The 18,594-nt window shown below is 50.8% G+C and overlaps 1 protein-coding gene across 7 annotated transcripts in view; it reads right to left on the minus strand.

The window, feature by feature from the left end:
* PLCG1 (phospholipase C gamma 1) overlaps nucleotides 1-18,594 on the minus strand; it is a 101,118-nt gene that overhangs the window by 32,541 nt on the left and 49,983 nt on the right. For all 7 annotated transcript variants that reach the window (XM_075901320.1, XM_075901319.1, XM_075901324.1 and 4 more), the window contains 8 exons: nucleotides 9,819-9,903; nucleotides 8,963-9,046; nucleotides 6,681-6,703; nucleotides 4,640-4,712; nucleotides 3,566-3,667; nucleotides 2,547-2,665; nucleotides 1,927-2,012; nucleotides 621-741 (listed from right to left, as the gene is read on the minus strand). In XM_075901320.1, the coding sequence (XP_075757435.1) occupies nucleotides 621-741; nucleotides 1,927-2,012; nucleotides 2,547-2,665; nucleotides 3,566-3,667; nucleotides 4,640-4,712; nucleotides 6,681-6,703; nucleotides 8,963-9,046; nucleotides 9,819-9,903 (693 nt within the window). The remainder of the gene's footprint in view (nucleotides 1-620; nucleotides 742-1,926; nucleotides 2,013-2,546; nucleotides 2,666-3,565; nucleotides 3,668-4,639; nucleotides 4,713-6,680; nucleotides 6,704-8,962; nucleotides 9,047-9,818; nucleotides 9,904-18,594) is intronic.

Consider the following 18,594-nt stretch of genomic DNA (forward strand, 5'->3'; position numbering starts at 1 on the left):
AGGCCCTATATTTTCAGGGGGTGTTAATTATTGGGTGTCCAGTGGACAGTCCTCCACCCATCTCAGCCCGATTTATAGCGTGCCAAGCACTTGCAGATCCATGGACTACAGCCAGACCTGGGGGAACACATTAAGTATCTGGACCAAAAACATTTCCAGTTGGGCCTCCAAAATTAATGGCTATTTGAAAACGTAGGAATAAACGGCATGCTCAGCATCACAAAGTGAGCCACAGAAGAGCCAGAGACAGAACTCCCAAGATCCTGACTGAATGAGGACAGTCTTTGCAGGTGAAATCAACCTCGTGCAGAGATGGGAACAGTACTTAATTTGTGCAAGGATTTGCCACTCGGGACTCGCAGTCCCGAGCCCCCGGCGAGCCTCCGGGGTTGCTGCATCAGTTATGAAAGTTAAAAAAAGAAACACTGCTTGAGCCCCAGCATCTAACAAATTAAACCCAGGGGAGCAAGCAAAAAAAGGCTTGCATGAGCTACTTCACTTCCACTTACACCCTGCTTGCAGGCTTCGAGTGTGTGCTTTGCACAAACATGAGTTTCACTGTAGCTGAATTAGGATCAGACCCTTGAGGAGTCTGCCTTTCATACACCTGGTCTACTTACTCAGAGGTCACGAAGGCATGTTCCCTGATTGTGATCAAAACATCAGAGAATTTGATTTTGGTGGTTAAGGTGTGTCCATGGTAAATCACGGGCATGCCATCAGGCCCGTCCCAGCAATCCACTGTGAAACAAAAACCAACAGGAAACTTAAACCCAGTGATGCAAACAGGACGTCAACATGAAATGGGTCAAACCGAACGAGTTGCACAGGGGAATCCATTTTGGATGGGAAAAGGAGGGAGGTGAAAATCAAGGATCTTTCTGAGAAAACAATTACTCAGATGAAACACACACAATCTCTTTAACCCTTTCAGTGCAAGGCCACATGCAACCAGAGGATTTTGCAAGAGTGTCAAAATGTAGCATGATGTGACAATAGCAGTGCTACCAGAACTTCCAGGCATCTTCCATGCAAGGATCCTTATAGATCTCTAGCTACTCCCATGGACCAAGTCTCATAACAACCAACAAAGTGAATCTTTTAGTCTTACAGATGGGGAAACTGAGGCACAGAGCGGTGCTGTGACTTGTCCCAGTCAGTCAGTCAGTCAAGTGTCAGAGGGAGATTAGACTTCAGCTGTCCCGATGGAGCTGGTAGAAATTTTGTGACTGGAAATCTTTTAGTTAAAAAATGGTTTGATTAAAATTAAAATATATTCCACCAAATCGGTTTAATTTTCACTAAAAGTTGACAAACAAGATCCTAAATGACAATGCTTTCATTTAGCAATTTTTTTGAATTAAAAAAAAATCAGAATTTTCTGCAAACAAATTCCAAAAGAAACAATTTCTTTAACATTCCTAGTGGAAATATAATTGGATTTTTAAAAATGAACTCTACCCCCAGGATCCCACTCCCCTGCTCTAACCACTGCAGCAGGCTGCCTCCTGGCATGCAGCATAAGCATGTGAGAAGATGAAAGGCCAGACTGCTAAAGGTAGCCAGGTGCCTAAATCCCACTGATTGTCAAAGGGAGTTAGGAGCCTATATGCCTTTAAAAATCTGCCCTGGAGAGCCAGGCTGTAGTTCTATAGCATGGAGACAAGGGTCAAAAGGTTGGCTGCTCTATCCCCATTGCTATGTGGTCCCAGGAAGGATTGGGGTGGGCTGGGACCCTGCAAGCCAGGCATGGCCCAGTGCAGGATAGAAAGATGGGACCCCGGGATGCCCCCAAGCACATTCTTGCTAAAGGTGCTGACGCTGCAGGCCCCCAGGCCATACAAGGAGCCAAGGGTCTCAGAGGAAGGAGGCACAAACTTCACGGCCATTGCTGCAGAACAGGAGCCAGCCCTGCGAGGTACTCACGCTCAATGCAGCGGCATCCCATGCGCAGGCAGCGCGCGTAGGCTTCCAAGGAGGATTCGCTGGAGAACTGATCCCCCGTCAGGTACCTTCCAAGCAGAAGAAACGCGCCATCAAAAGCCAAGCTACGGACAGGAACTCGGAGAGCTCAGCGCAGGACCGGTGCAAGCCGCAACCTGCCTGCGTGGTGCTAGAATACAACAGACCCCGTCCTCCTCTTCTGCCCATCTTGTCTCCCACACTACACAGATCCACCCACTCCCAACTTGCCGGACTGCATTCTCAAATTGGCAGAGCTGCGCCTTTTCCTGCCAACGACACCCGTGACTGTGAATCGACATGGAAGCAAACCCAAGCTGCCGTACCCTCCGTGAGATGCACAAAGTGCCATCAGCATTTGTCCGCAGGAGGCCGTTGTTTCCCTGGTTCTAAGAGGGGTTTCCCCACCGCAGCAATTTACGCAACTGATCTCAGCCATCCAGGCTTTTTCTTACAGCCCTCAGGAGAGACAAGGCAGGTGGACAATGCCTAGAAAATGGTTGTCCCCCGGGAGTTGACCCAAAAGGAGAATTTCAATCAATGGAGTGGGGGGCTGGTGAGAGAGACGTCTCCTCCGGCCTTACGTGTTGTGGGAGGAGGAGATCCAATAATGGGAGAGGGGGTTGTTCATGTTCTCCACGCACACCGTGTCCAGCTGCGAGTTCCAGATGCTGTTCTCTTTCGAGAAGAGGAAGGTGAGAATCTGCCCAAGAAGGAACAAAAAGGCGCCAGTAACAATAAGGGGTTTGCTCGGCGGGTTTTACTGGAGGCAAAGGCATCCCCACCCTCACTACACGCAGTCACGAGGACCAGGACCGTTCCTCATGTGGCATGCCCCACTCAGCCCCAGCACCGCCAGTAGTAACAATCTGATAGAAGGCCTGATTGTACCCCCGCGACGTCAACAGGCAGCCTGAGATGGGAGCAGTGTTCCCTGTGAGCTGGGCGCTTGTGCGGCCGCTCAGGAGAGATTCCAGTGCTGCCCAGCTGATTAGCAGAGCGCCCGCAGCTAGGTGTCTCTCTCTACTGGCGGTGCACAGTCGCACATGCCTCGGTGCACATCAAATAAAGTATTCTGCACACAGATGGGGAAAAAACCACACTTGGATGAAAAAGATTAGAGGGAATATCGGATGGGAGATGGTTGTTTAAGGTCTCAGTGCTGTGGGACTTTACACGCAGCAAGGGACACGACAGCTTATTTAATCTCTGACGACCAACACCCTATGGTACTTGGCATGATTATCATTAGCAATCACCAAATTATTCTCTCCTCCAAGGGGCCTCCCAAAGCTCGCAAGATCAGTATGCAGCATTCTGGTGGGGAGAGCAAATGTTTGGTCCCAGTCAAAGGAGCTGGGGCACTCAATTCTCTCATGCACCACGGTGACAATCCAGTGCTGGCTATTCATTGGGATGCTCAGGAGAGGCTCTGACCCTTCAAGCTGCATTACCCACAGTAGAGATGAGACCCCCCCCCAAAAGGGCATACGCCCTATGAAGAACACAAACTCAACAGCCTTAGCTACTCCATACCTTATTATGAGCCCCTCCCCCACCCAAATCCCCAGTTTTTGTGCCAATAGTGTCCTCAGACGCTCACCTCGTCCAGAGAGAAATAAGGCTCCTCGATCTCTCTCAGTGGGTCTCTCAGAAAGTTAAACATGAACTCCTGAACCTGGAGGGTGTCAGTAGCCCACAGCTCCTGCAGACACAGGGAGGGGGAGGAAAAGTTTTGATTTGTGTGAAATGAAATTTTCAGAAGCTTCCATTTCAAAAGCAACTCTGTGGTTGTGGGTGTAGGCGGGGGATGCAGGGTGTGTGTGTGTGGGGGGGGAGGGAAGGTTGTGACCGGGGTGGGGGTGGGGGTGGGGGAGTGTTACAGAGGGTTTGGGTGGTGACCTGGTTAATTGCTGGCTGCAAAGCAGCAGCCAAAGAGGCACCAGGTGGGAGCCCAGTGCTATGAAATATTCTCACTGCAGCTACAACCTGCATCACCTATGCAGGCACATGGTTGCTGCAGTCTGCCAGGCTCTCCAGTGTGCGCTCTAACTGCCCGGGCCCCTGAGCATGAAGTTCTATTTGCATGATTGCATTAATGAGGGCAATAGTATAGTGGTGGGTGCCATTTATGAACCTAGATGGAGTTTGCACAGTCTGCAAGGAGCACAGCACACGCGTTTGCTTAATGCTGGAGACGCTGCACTTTAAAAAGAAAAGTCAGTGACAAGATCAATCAGTGGTCTTTCCTACGCAGGTGGCAGTCACAACAGCTATCAGGGGAAGGTGCTTCTGCTACCTTCACCCTTTTGACTGATCTTACAGTCATGACCTGCCTACGGGACTGGCCCTTTCTCCTTACCTTCGTAGAACCTCTGTATTCCCAGTAAAAAAACATGGGATCTCCCCTCACTGCTTTCCCCTGCTCCTAGATATGAATGGCTGGATGAGATGCCTTTCTGAGATGGTCAAAATGCTCTTCTTTAACCAGCCACTGTTCCTGACAGGAAGCATTGTTCTCTCAGGGCTACCTCAAGGGCAGCATGCATCATTATCCACAGGCTCAGAGCCGCTAGATCAGAGTCACCCTTTGGACACAGGCTCCCTACAGATGGCTCATATCAGAGGATAATTGAATCCCCTTTCTCCTCCCTCCCTTGCCCTTTGGGGAGCTCACCATCTGATACTCCAGTAAGAACTTCTGGAACTCCAGCAAAGAGATCTTGGAGTGCTCAAATCTCTCGCCACACCTGGCAGAAGGACACAGAGAATCCACAATCAGTGATCCCATCACTTTGCCGAATGGTCTCTGGGCTCCACAGCAGACAGGAAGCCATGACAAATCACAATGGCCCATGCAAGCAACACACCACATCCCCCAAAGAGCAACACTGCAACCTCCCAGCCCAGCACAAAGGAGAGAGAGAGACATTTTTGGTGGAGCACGTACCAAAGAAATCATGTCAGGGAGCAAAGAGACCTTTATACAGCCTGAGCTGCCTGCACCTGGACATGGCACTGTCCCGGGGCACCATGCTACCAGAAATACAGTATCCAGAGACAGTCAGTCCAGAGAAGGGCAGTAGAAAGCATCAAGGAGCTAGAGGGATGGACTTGTAAGAAAAGATTATAAGAGCATAACTCAGGGAAAACTAAGGACAAGGGATGGCACAAGCCTATAAATACACGAAGGCTACAGACACCAAGGAGGGAGAGGCAGGGGACAGAATGAGGGATGCTGGGACGAAGTCAAGAAAAGACAGATGGCTGACTATCAAAAATTTCCTCAGTGATACATACTAGAGGCATCAGAACAGAGTGTGCAACTAGCAGAACTAGAGTAGACAAGACATTAGAAATTCTGCCCTGGCTCCTAGGAGAGTGACGAGCTAAGCTAGCAGGTCTTTCCAACTTCCACAATTGCATTGAACTTCTGTGAGCCACAGCACAGAGGCAGACGTGCAAAGGAGGGCACAGTTTGTCAATACACCTTGAACACCAGCTGGATGTGATGAGAGGGGCATTACTACCAATGGCTAAGACCCTTTGTGTTCAGTTTAAACTGATCTTTACCAAAAATTCCCAGGTTTTACAAAAAGCACTATTCTTCTGTTCTGATTTTCAGCCTACTTTTCTATCATTCAAATATATAAAAAAGACCTTGTTTTATTACGAAAATACATTACACAAGTTATATTGTTATGATAGTATGGTAGTTTGTGTGAATATGCAAAGCTGACTGCTGAAGTAAGGCTATGTGTAAGTCTAGAAGATATACACAAACAAACAGGCATGCACACAAGCTGGGAAGTAACACATGCATCCAACTCTAGTGCCCACCACATACACACTTCAAGCTTTTAGCAGAGAACGGTTTAAAGATGTCACACGAAAATGAAAATCTGTCTCAGAATATGTTTCAGCACACAAGGAAATAATTCAAAAAAGTTTAAAAAAAACAAAATCGGGAGAAAAGGATGAAGTTGAGTATATGTGCTGCAAATGGTGTGGTCCATGCAAATATTAAAAGGCTAACAATTCTAAGTCGACAACAATAGACTGTGTATTCAAACGAAAAGTTTTATTTTGGGATTATTTCTTAACTCAGAAGTGGCGCTGTGTTTTGAGTTCTGTTTTAGTGCTGAAGCAAACCACACTGATGACTGGAATTCAAAGCATTAATCTACTTAACACTTTTCCCTCTTCTTTCTGTCCACTGAATTAAACCCCAATATTTACCCAGAAAAATTTATATTTTTGCACTTGGTTTTGATTTCAATGCAACAAACAGGGATAAATTCCCAGGAAAAATATAAATAAAAAATGAAAACGAAAGGCCATACAAATGGCCTTGGCTTCTCTGATGAGAAACTTTGCAGCCAGTTAGCACCAATTGTGGGGAAAACGTTTGAGATGCAGGCAAGTGTCCCATAGGAACTGGATCAAGACCAAATTTAGTTCACACAGACCACAAAAACCCAGCCATCAGATGGTGACAACTTCTGTTCACTACTGACCTGGGCTGGGCTGTGTCTGGCTAGAGGTTCCCTAGGAGCCTCCTGAGCCCAGTGGTTCTACAGCAGAGATGCTGGTTTCGGTCATGCATGAGCCAAGCACGGTGTGCACAGCGTGGCACAGAGCTGCCAACACCCACATGCTCTTAAAGCGCCAGGAAAGAGATCTCCACCCTTCCGCGCCCCAAAGCGAGAGGCATTTACCTTTCCAGGAACGGGAGCTCTATCTGCAACAGAAGAAACACACAGGTCAGCCTTTCTGTTTCCATGGACACATCTCCTTCCCAAGAGCAGACCCCAAATGCAGCAGGTGGCACCCTGCCTGGCCAGGAACCTCAGCTCCCTTGCGGACCTTCCCTGGTTGAATTCAGGTCCACGGTGTTTCAGATTAAAGTCTGTGCTAAGCAAAGCTACTCAAGGGGAAAGCTCCCCCTCTCCTCCTGCATGTACCGGACCCTTCCTGCACTGGGCAGCAGGCCTCTGCCAATTTGGGAGAGCTCCCTGCTTTCCTGGGCCCATCTCACCTTTAGCCCCAGGATCGCTCGGTCTGTTCTCTGCTCTCCTGCACCTCGTGCCACCATTTACAGCAGCACGTAGCCATCCCTAAAGTGAGTCAGTGGGGAATTGGGGCTTAGCAGCATTTTACATCCATTTTGGCCCAGGCCTGAAATCCAAGGGGTAAGGTGGTGGGGGACCAGCATACTGATGGAGGAAGGAGGCAAGAAGCTCAGGCTACCTTAGACAGGCTCCACAATGGCAAGGAGGCAACTCAGGCTCATCGGGGACTAATTAACTCATTTAGTAAGTGGAAGGCAATTAATTAGGCAGGAAAGCCCCTGGGCCTGACAAAAGGCAGCTACTGCCAGTCAAGGTGAGCTAGAGAGCAGGGCTCCCGGGGCCAGGAACAATCCCCTGGAACACTGGGGGAAAGCTCTCACAGGGGAAGGCTTTTCTGGGGGACCCTGGGGAGGCGGCGACCTGGGAAAGGACTCATGCTGCTAGGCGGGAGAGGCTCTGAAGGGAAGCACTACGAATGCCGTCTCTCGGTGGCCCCATGGAAGCACTCCCCAGGGAGTGCCAGATCCGAAGGATGACAGGCTCCTCCTAGGTAGAGGAACCCCAGTTTGATCTCTGTGAGACCCTGACATGAGGAAAGACCCTTCCCCAGCCGATGTCCTTGCTGATAAAGGAGCTGAATATAAGTGGGGTTTAGAGACCAACATTAACACAGCCCCTCTCCTCTCCACCTAGAGAGGCTGGGGTGGAGATCTATTTTTATAATGTGCCACCTCCAAGTTAAACAAACTAGACCTCCTGATGGGCCACAGTTCAACATACACGATCCTCATTGGATTCAAGGAAGCCCATTAGGGGAAACTGAGGCAGGAACACAAATGCAACACTGCACCAGGCCGCCAGGGACACTGCAAGGATGAGGGTCCCCCTTTTATTACCCCTCCCATCTTAGGAGAGATATGGCAGAGCAATGGCCTTCTTCGCTCCACCCTAACAATGGAACTAAGCGCTTAATTGAATGGACCACTGGACCTGATCTCTCACCAAGATCCGTTCGGCTTTATTAAACATGTGTCCAACACAGCTAAGGCCCATGAACTAGTCCCCAATGCTCAGATCTCCTCAGCAGGAGAGAGAGCAGGAACCTATGTGCTAATCGCACTGAAGTGGTAAGTTATCAACCTCCCCGCTTTGGAAAGGCCAGGGATGGTCTGATCATCCCATATTGGAATAGAACCGTGCAAGCGCCCATAGTCCCATGGAGTGGCACTTTGACCACTTACAGACAGAGAGGGCTACACCATGGAATGCTTCATTCACTGACACCACCTTTGCCAGGGCGCTGGCAATTCAGGGCAATCACTCACGCAGCGCTCAGAGCAGGGGGGAGGGTGATTGCCAGCTTGCCTACAAAACATGCAAGCTCGTCTATCCGCCACCTCTGTCCTCTCCCCCGTGCACTGGGACAGGCCAGAATCCCAACCTCCCAGGGTCTGTGCTAGTTGCAACCAGTGCCCTCTGTGGCTGGACAGAAAGCCGGGGGAACATCAGCAGGAGGTGCCAGAGGGGCAATCGCATTAAAAATGGTAGGAAGGGGAGAGCAGCCACGCAAACGCATGAATCCTGCAGCCCCAATGAGGGGAACAGCCATGGGGTGGGTAGGCATTGGCATGGAAACATTTCCTCAGCCTGCTCAGGTGGTTGCAGCTGTGGCCAAGGGCATGTAGGAAGATGCAAGGCAAGGGAGGGTAAGCAAAGGGATGTCCCCACAGCGAAGATGAGAGGGCAAAAAGGGTGGAAGCATGTGGGACAGACATGCCCTGGGCAGAGGAGTTCATGTGCTTGTGTGAAGTGCCAGTAACTCCAGTCACCGCATTCCCTTTGCAACTCCAAACCATTTCCTCTCACAGCCAGCACGTTTCTGCCTCTCCCCTGCGCCTTCCTCCCTCCAAGAACTGGAGCCCTCTCACCGTTTTCTGGGCGTCGTACATCAGGCTCCGGTAAAGCTGGACGAACTGGCTGTACGTTATATCCCCGTTCCTCTGCTCCATGTCCTGCAGCCAGAGGAACAGAAATATTACAGCCGCCGCAATGGTCTGAGAGACCACACTGTTCACAGCCTGGACAGTCCAACATTTCTTGCGCTTACTGCTGGGACCAAACCGCCCCCGCTGGGAGGGCAAGGGGCAGAAGAGCAGGGCAAGGCCAACGCTTTGTCCAACTGGGCCTTTGCATGTACGTGCTGCAGCCAGGCCGGCTGCCGCAGGGCCCCACAAGGAACCCAGGTTGGGGTTTCCTTCAGCAAGCATCACCAAGGCTCGATCCCACAGATGCATCTGCCTGCACAAGGCTCGGGGTGTGAACGCTCTCACTGATGCAGAGTGCTGCTCACGCCCTCCCCCACATCTTACAAGCTGGAGCAGGACACAGGCATGTTCTCCTCCCCTATGGGGTTCCCTGGGGGTGCCAGGAGGGTCTGTAAGGCAGAGACCAGTGCACTAAACACAACCCATTCGGCACTGCTGCTCCCAGGCACAGTCTGGGGAGGGGAGCAGCAGTCCTCTTAGGAGATTCAAACCCAGCCAGGCCCTGGGGAGTGAGAAACACAGTGGCATGAACTGGAACTTGGCACCAATTCATGCCTGGCAAGAGGGTAAGAACAGGCTGGGAAGCCCTGCATAGCAGAAAGGCGCTTATATAAAACCAGGAAACCCTGCCGGGGGTCCAGACTCCAGAGAACGGCCCTTTATCGCCTTGTTACCCACTGGTCTTTGGATCTTTGGGGAGAGAGCTTGTGACCCGTCAGAGTAACGGCCGAGCACTCACCGTCAATCTCTCCCGCAGGAACCGCATGTTTGGGACTCGGTAGTTGACCTGGGACAGCATGTTTTTCAAATCCTTCGCTGAAATCCTAGCTCAGCAGAGGAAGGAGAGCAACACACACAATTAGAAACTCTGCTTTAATGGGCGGATGAGCCCAACCCCCAAATCTCAGTGCTCTGCCATAGAGCAGAACATTTTCACTGGAAACAAGAAATAATCACCCCAAATACCCCAAAAGCTGGCATGAAGCACAGAACAGATGGGCATCCAGCCCTGCCCAGCAGAAAGCCAGGAACAGTCCTCAGGACAGGTTAAAGAGGAGACCTGAGCCATACAAGCTTTGATGCCCATGCTGTGAGCACCTGAAGCTGGAAACAAGGTATGGAACTGTCAGGGCTGATCCCACTCTGGCACTCGGAGTGAGGAAGGCGGGGGCCCGCAAAGACACTAGATATCTTTGCCTCTAGGCTCTGCTTCAATAAACTCCCAGAGTCACTGATGCCCTGGCTCTGAGAAAAAACAAAAGCTGCCTCCATCAAGTGATTTACCTAAAAAACCAAGGAGGAACACTTGAACGCCTCCCCCGGGGTACCCCACGCTCCTTTGCTCCAAAGAGCTTGAGAAAAAGAAAGGAGAAAACCAAGCTGCTGTCTCTGGTAGCTAACCGCACAGTCTCAAGCAGACAAATACACACACAGACCCCTGTTACTTTCCAGGAATCAAATCAACACCTTACAAAGTGATTTTTATTAACAAAACAGAAGAGAGACTGGAGAAAGCATACTTGGTTGCTAGAGGTTATAGAGCAACAAGGAAAGAACAAATCAAAAACACAAGAACCATATCCTTTGGGCAGTAACTTAAATAGTGAATGGGGGAGAAAAGGCATGGATTCACAGAGAGGTTTAAATCACACAACCAAAAATAAAATAAAAAAATACCCTGATCACATCTAGAGACACATTTTTCCCCTTTATTTACTCATGATCCCTTCCTGGTTCAGCCCACTCCCATGCCCCGAATTCCTAGGGGGCGTGGTAGTCCTGCCTGGTTTTAAATTATCCTGTGTCTCTCAGATCTTGGCTTAACTCTCCCACACAAAGAAAGCAAGCAAGGTATTTTATACAATTCAAATTAAAGCACAGTTTCCCCATTGGTTCTTCTGGCACCCTGCCAAGACCCTTGTAGCTACCTGAGTTTAACCCCCTAGCCACCAGGTGCTGGCCAGTACTCCCTTCCTTGTCCATCACAGGAACATAAGAATATAACAACAGCCACAGTGAGTCCTGTGTCCTGTCTTCCGACTGTGGCCAATGCCAGATGTCCCCAGAGAGAGTGAACAGAACAGGGGATCATCAAGTGATCCCTTCCCTGTTGCCCACTGCCAGCTTCTGACAAACAGAGGCTAGAGACACCATTCCTAACCATTCTGGCTAATTGTCATTGATGGGGGCATTACAGGAATTGCACTGGTCCCTAGAGGTGAATTACCTGTTGCTGCTCATAGACTTGAAAGCCAGAAGAGACCATCACAATCATCCAGTCGCACCTCCTGCGCATCACGTGCCACAGAACCCCACTCATCCCTGTAAAAGGCCCAGGGCCAGAAGTCCTCACACCTTATTTTAAAGGCTTCAAGTTCCAGAGAAGCCAACGTTTACTCAAATTCAAACCATCAAGGGTATGTCTACACTACCACCCTAGTTCGAACTAGGGTGGTTAATGTAGGCATTTGAAGTTGCAAATGAAGCCCGGGATTTAAATATCCTGGGCTTCATTTGCATCTTGCTGGGCGCCGCCATTTTTAAATCCCCATTAGTGTGGACTCCGTGCCCGTGGCTACACGCGGCACAGAGTAGGTAGTTCGAATTAGGCTAATTCGAACTACTGTTACTCCTCGTGGAAAATAATCCTCTACCATAATTCACAGCCCTCCTTGAATTGTGTCTCCTCTCTTGCATCGGAGAGATTTGCTAATAGCAATCATGGGATTAGCAATCTGACCACTGGGTTAGATGGACCTTTCGTTTGACCTGATACGGCCGCTCGAGTCCAGTTTTTTTGCCCCCACTACTCCCCTTGGAAGGCTGTTCCAGAACTTCACTCCTCTGATGGTTAGAAACTTTCATCTAATTACCAGCCTAAATTTGTTGATGGCCGGGTTAAAGCCATTTGTTCTTGTGCCAGTATTGGCCTTTAATTTAAAAAATCCCTGAGAACAATCATATGTCCCTGCTTCCTTCATTTGGTTAGGCTGAACAAGCCAAGCTATTGAAGACTCCTCTCATATGGTAGGTTCACCAATCTTCTGATCTTCCTAGTAGCCCTTCTCTGTCCAATACCAATTCATCTTTCCTAAATATGGGAGACCAGACTGCACGCAGCTTTCCAAACAAGGGCTCACCAGTGCGTTGTATTACTGCTTCCCTCTGTCCGCTGGAGAATATCCCGATACGCCGCAGGACTGCATTAGCCTTTTCCACTGTCGTAACACACAGGTGGGTCACAATCATCCTGCGACTGACCAAACACACTCCGGTCTTTCTCCTGCTGTTGTTTTCAGTTGATAATTCCCAAGGTTATAGTAAAAATTCTTGTTGGCAGCCCCTAAGCGCATAACCTTACACTACTGAATTTCATCCCCATGGGGCTATCAGGGGAATAGTATAGAAGGGCAGGTTATAGTGCAGGGGTGTCCAAACTTTTTTCAAAGAGGGCCAGATTTTATGAAGTGAACATGCGTGAGGGCCGACCATTTTGCCTGACATTCTTTGAACCATTAAAATTAAATGCAAATTAACTATTTTATGCAAAGTTTATTGCAAACAGCATACTTTTCATTTCATCACATGGATGACAAATCTAAACAGGTGTTAAATCACTCTGCCTTTCATATCTGAAGGCCAGATGAAAAAAAAATCCAAGAAGCTGAAATATATGTCAGGAACATTGTAAAGTACATTACATATTATTGGTAATAAAGATTGTCTGTCAACTTTTAAGTTCAAAAAATATGAACAGGAACATAACACCAAGTATACATGTTGTGTCCAAATATATTTATAACTGATTTAGACCAACTGACATTAACTGAGATTTTACAATGTATTCATCTCAATACATATGGATTCGTTGGGGGCCATAAAAGATAGATATTGCCAAATTACCTGTGGGGCCGTATTAAACCGGAACACGGGCCGCAATTGGCCCGCGGGCCGGACTTTGGACATGCCTGCTATAGTGGCTTCAGTAGGCCGATTACCAGGGCTTCCAACTCCAATGGGACAGTGGCCCAGGGCCTAACACACTAATTAGACTGGCTGACGGATGGAGGACCCAGCCTAGGGAAACAGGTTGGGATAGCTTGGTCCTACGAGCCCAGAGCCTGTACCAACAGCTGGTGAGGCATCAGCAAGCCAGCCATGCACAATGCTCCTGGCTAAGGTCAATGTAAGTCCTGCACAGGAAAGGGCTTGCAAGGCTGGGCCTATAACTCCAGGAACAACCAATATGCCTCGGCCAAAAAGAAGCACAATAGCCACTATCAGCGTTAGTCCTTCGAGTGAGGCAGAGTCGCTGCCGAGCAATGAATCAAACCTCCCAACGAAATCTAGGAGATCCCCAACAGGGGAGAAACTAGGCTGGATGGCAACCCTAGAGGAGAGAGAGATGGCACAAGCAGGCATCGTGAACACCACAAGCGGGAATTGCCAGAGCACAGTCTGGTATCGTTTTACTGCTGAGTGTGATGAGACTGCTAAGCAATGAGACTGCTAACACATGGCCCCAGACCTCTTCACCCACCTCCTTTCAGCAGCCAAATAAACTGCAGAGCTAGTGACAGGGAGTCACCCAGAAAGCTGGAACAACAACATTACCTCCCCCGCCAGGAAGAGGTTAGCCCTCCGGCCAGTGTTTGATTTGCAAAGAAAGAGGTGCGGGGGTTTCTGCAAATAGGTGAAGCAGCTAAAGCAATTTTTTACCTTTCACAACTGATGCAGCAAGCCCAGAGGTGCCGGGACATAGCCCTGGCACAAATTAAGCTAAGGATGTGAACAGGTAGCCTGTTACTTGGTAAGCATCACCCTTAACCGGTGATGCTTACTGGGTAACAGTTCACCGGTACCCAGGAGCGGCCAGCTGAGGGCGGAGGGCTGCTCCAGCTCTGCCAGGCCCCCTCATGGGGCTCCTGGCTCCTAGTTCATGTGGGGCCAGAAGCAGCAGCCCCGCATGGGCCTGGCAGATTCCCCTGCCCACCACCACGGGGGTGGAGCATTCCCCCTTTAATTGGTTAACCAATTAAATGGAATTCTACATCCCTAGTACTGGCACAAACACAGCCTCCTCTGGAAAGCTGGGGAAGGCACGTGTCTCCTGGAGCTCTACAGGACACCGTGCAATGCAGAGAGAAGGCAGGCAGGTCTGCACGCCCGCCGCACAGCCGCAGGGCCCCAGGAGGTCAGCGTGCGGGGGCGGCCAAGGAAGGGACTGCAATGCCAAACACTGGAGGATGGAGCATGCACAGTAGCTGGATCAACGCCACATGCGACTCCTATTTTGGGATCAGCCAAAGGAAACGAATCACAATAGAGGAACCATGGGTGGTGGGGGGGGAGTGGAATTGGGGGGAACTAGGGAAACTGTTCCTGTGTCATCATCCGCCATTTATTTGTCAGCTGCTTTTCCCTTCCCTGCCATCCTCTCTGCAGGGAGCAGAGGGCCCTTGGCTCCAGTTGGGGGATCCCCTGTGTTTCGCAGCTCTCCAGCTTCCAGGCTCTGTACTGTGGCCAAGGTCTAATCCTGGAGACTGTAGATGCAGATCCTTACATTGCCCACAGGGGTCACTGTTGAGCAAGGCAAGGTTCTCTTCCATGGCCTGCCTACCCTGTGCCTGGCGAGCCCTGGTCACGGCTCCGCGCTGGACCACATCCCGAGTCGGGGAGGGTCCTCCCCTGCAGAGCTTCCTGCACCAGCCTCACAGCCCTCTCAGCACTGGCTGGTGGCAGCCCCGCTCCAGGAGACAGGGCCACGCCAGCCACCAGCAGGACACCTGAGGGGGAAGGTGGCAGGAAGCAGCTGTGACACATACAGGCAGGACCGGAAGCCGTCAGATCCCAGGACAGACTACAAGGAAGGTGGGACGGGACCAGTCGCCCCTCATTAGCACCAATACCTGATGTGCCTTTTGCACATTCAATTGTGAGCTCTAGCCCTGCGCCTGCCAGACGGGAGGCTGGCGGCTTTGAGAGAGGTGGGCACGTGGGATGGGGAGGCTGTGTGTGAATCCTATCCCTGGGTCGCAGTGGCACACCAGGCTATTGCATTAGCCTTCGCCTCTAGGAACCAGCGTTGCAGCTCACATGGGGACACGAACCTGGTTCTGGCGTCCAGAGGGATCTGGCTCTATCTGCCAACAAGCCACCACTGCATTTCTAAGGCGAGCAAAGGGCTGGGAGAGTCTGGGGTTGAACGGGTCAGGATTGAGGGGCAGGCCTGGGTTTGTGGGGCCCAGGACTGGCTAGCAAGGAGGACACAGCCCTTGAAGATGAAGCTTCAAAGGCAGAGACAAGTGATTAGGCCACTAGCCCCGGAGGTGCTGTGGCCACTAGTGAGATGCGTCAGTGGAGCACTGTGGGGCAGGGCAGCAGGAGGTGCTATGGGATGGCGGTGGCAGAGCTGTACTGGGGCAGTTTTCAGCGTCCAACTCCTATCACGTCGGACTCTGGCCAGAGCTCTCGCACCCTCATTTTCCTAGACAATAAATACACCTACGTGGGAAAGACGGAAGTTTCTCCAATTACCGTGCCACAGGCACTGGGCCAGGCAGCTCTCTTCCTTGGAGAGAGATAAGATTTGAAACCTGCCAGTCAGAGGCAGAAACACGCTCATCACAGAACTTTAAATATTTGCTCTTCCTGGCACAGTCTGCTTGTTTCCAGCCCCTCCTCTCATTTCCCATGATGCATGCACGAGAAACAGACGATCTGTGTGTGTTCGCTTTCCATACCCCCCCCCCCCACACACACACACCACACCTCCTCCGTGAACCCTGCCAAGGGAGAACTTGGCAGAAACTTCTCCCGGCTGCAAGGGCCTGCTGCACAGCCAGAGACTCGCAAGGAGCTCAGAGAGGGAGGACCAGAGACACTGCACGTGCAGCATGAACCCCGCCCCAGCCGGTTCTGATTCATGGCAACTGAGAGCCTGCCCTCATGCCTATGCCACATGCCAAGTCCCCAAGCAGGCCCTTCCCAGAGCTCAGGCAAGAATCAGTCTTGGCCCACAGGACAGGGGTGTTCCACAGACAGGGCAAAGACTGTCCTAGGTACTTCTCAACCTCACTCCCCTGCCCCGAGTACTAGCCATTAGTCACTAGCTCACACGTGGACTTGGTGCTCTCACACGGACATCGTTCTCAGCTCCTCGTGCAAGCAGCCTAGGTGAGCTCCCTGGGAGCAAAAGCAAACAGCTCCAGGAAACAAGCGGTGAAAGTAACTTAACGTTTCTTACGGGTACTGTCCTATTGCAACCCAGGTCCCTGCCAGCTCTTTCAATAGCTCCCTGCTGGCTTCTGCTGCAGCTCAGCCAGCCCTTGCTGGAGCCACGCGCCAGGGTGCACCCGCTCACTTTCACCTCTGCCGGGAAACGAGGCAGAAGTCTGAGCCCGCCTACAGACAGCCAAACAGGCCTTAACCCTGGGGGCTGGAAGTCATGGCTGGCCCCTGCCCACCCACCTCCCGCAGCCACGGGGACTCGAGAGCGACTCCTACATCAGCAAGAGCCTCACAGCTCTCACATGACAATTGCAGGCCCACATCACACCTTGTGCTGGGAAATGCCTGTGCAGGGGGTGGGGAAGTTCAGGGGGTTTCATTTGCATTATTCCCCCTGAACACAGAGAGGTGAAAACTCATCTCCCAGCCAGATCAACAAGAGGTCGGTACGATCCCTGCTTCCTCACTGACTGCCCATCCCTCCCTTGCCCTCCAACAGCTCCATGCCAGGATACATTCCCAGTGACTAATCCTGCACTTGCCTTCAGCAGGGATAGGAGGGGGAAGAGCAGCAACAGGTTGGAGGAAGGGATGTGCCCCAAAGTCCATACTAAGGACTTCCTCATACCCCAGCCTCGCAGAAGGGCTGCTGCAGGCCCCAAGGAAAGGGGGGGAAGTGATGACATAGGACCAGCACTCCCTGTTCCTCCAAGATGTGGATCGAAGGGCCTTTGACCCCTTCTGCTCACAAAGGTAATGAGGGGGGCCACACTGATTACAGCTGGCTTCTGGCACTTATTTCAGACACAGTGGAAAGCAGCCACCCACAGTCTCCTGCCCAGCCCATCTATATCACACACTTTCTTTTGCAGGTCTGTGGAGCGGGTGAGGGACAGTGGAGGCAGAGAGAGCATGGGAGTGAGGCAGAAAAAACGTGAGCATATATACCAGCTCTGGAGATGGAAACGTGATATTCAGTCTGCCCTGCTCACTGCTTTGTCACCCAGCTGCAGTGCCCATACAGGCTCCATGCACAACCGCTCCCACAGACTGACATCCAGAGGGGAACCCCCCAGCTAACAACCCTTGCAGATTTATGATCACCCAAGTGCTGACTCACAAAGCCCAAGCACGTCGGTTTCAGATGAGGACTTGCCGGCAGAGAAGCTGTTCTACTCACCAGGGAGGGGGCTGCCGAGAGTCCCTTAACAGTATATCAGGAAAGGATTGATTTCAGCCAGTTAAAACCCCGGAGATGCAGCTCCCAGACGGCCAATCTTAAGGGCCTGTAGTTTGAGTCTCAGGCTCCAGCGGTTAGGCCAGGAAATGGAACCCAGTAATTGCCCATTTATTATTTCCTCAGTCGATGAGCCCTGTGTCTGCCAGGTTCCTGCCTTGCAACATGGGAGGGAACGCAAGAGGAAAGACAAGACTGACGGGCAAGGGGACCACCAAGAGGGGAGGTGTCGTAAACACAGAGTTTACGATTCACTGGTTCAATGCAGCGTTCTGCTGCCTCTTCGTGTTTATTGAGACGACAGGGTTCCAATGGAACAGTAACAGGAGCAGCGACAACAGAGGAAGGTGGGTTTGCAGCACAGGCCTCGGGGAGGGGGAAGGGCTGGCAGCTTTGCCACAAATGCTCTCAGAGGAAACAAGGCCCAAACTAAACCACAAAGCGGGAGGTGCTCAGCTTTCCCCTCATTGCCTCTGGCAGGAGGAAACAGCTTAGATATGAATTTTATGCATTGGGTTATTAATTATGTGAAAGTGCCCAGAGCCTTGGATGGTGCCTTTTTATTATTTTAAATCTCCATGCATGGACAATAGCCCAACCAGAGTTTTTAAAGTTTTTTCAGGTTTCAGGTTTTTACACGCAAATGTAATCTGCACAAAGCTTTAAACACCCACCCCAAATTCCATCTGTTTCATTCCAAACAGTGAACAATTTTTTATAACCACAGGTGGAACGTTGTTTTGGGGAGCGTATTCAGGAAAAAACCTCTAACACCCTCCCAAACCAATGACCAATCAATCCCTGAACAGCCACTGCATGCGTCTATATTTGTGGGATGCACACAAACCTTCCCATGGGCACGAGTCAGGGGTTTTGTCCTACTGCACCTGCAACGGAGGGCGGCGGGCAGGGGGTCGAATACACACAACTGGTTTCAGAAGTGTCAGTATAAAACTAGTGACAGAAATGTAGCCGTGTTAGTCTAGTGTAGCTGAAACAAAAAACAGGACAATGTAGCACTTTAAAGACTAACAAGATGGTTTATTAG

This window comes from Pelodiscus sinensis, chromosome 18 (assembly GCF_049634645.1).
Source record: "Pelodiscus sinensis isolate JC-2024 chromosome 18, ASM4963464v1, whole genome shotgun sequence".
NCBI classification, from domain to species: domain Eukaryota; kingdom Metazoa; phylum Chordata; order Testudines; family Trionychidae; genus Pelodiscus; species Pelodiscus sinensis.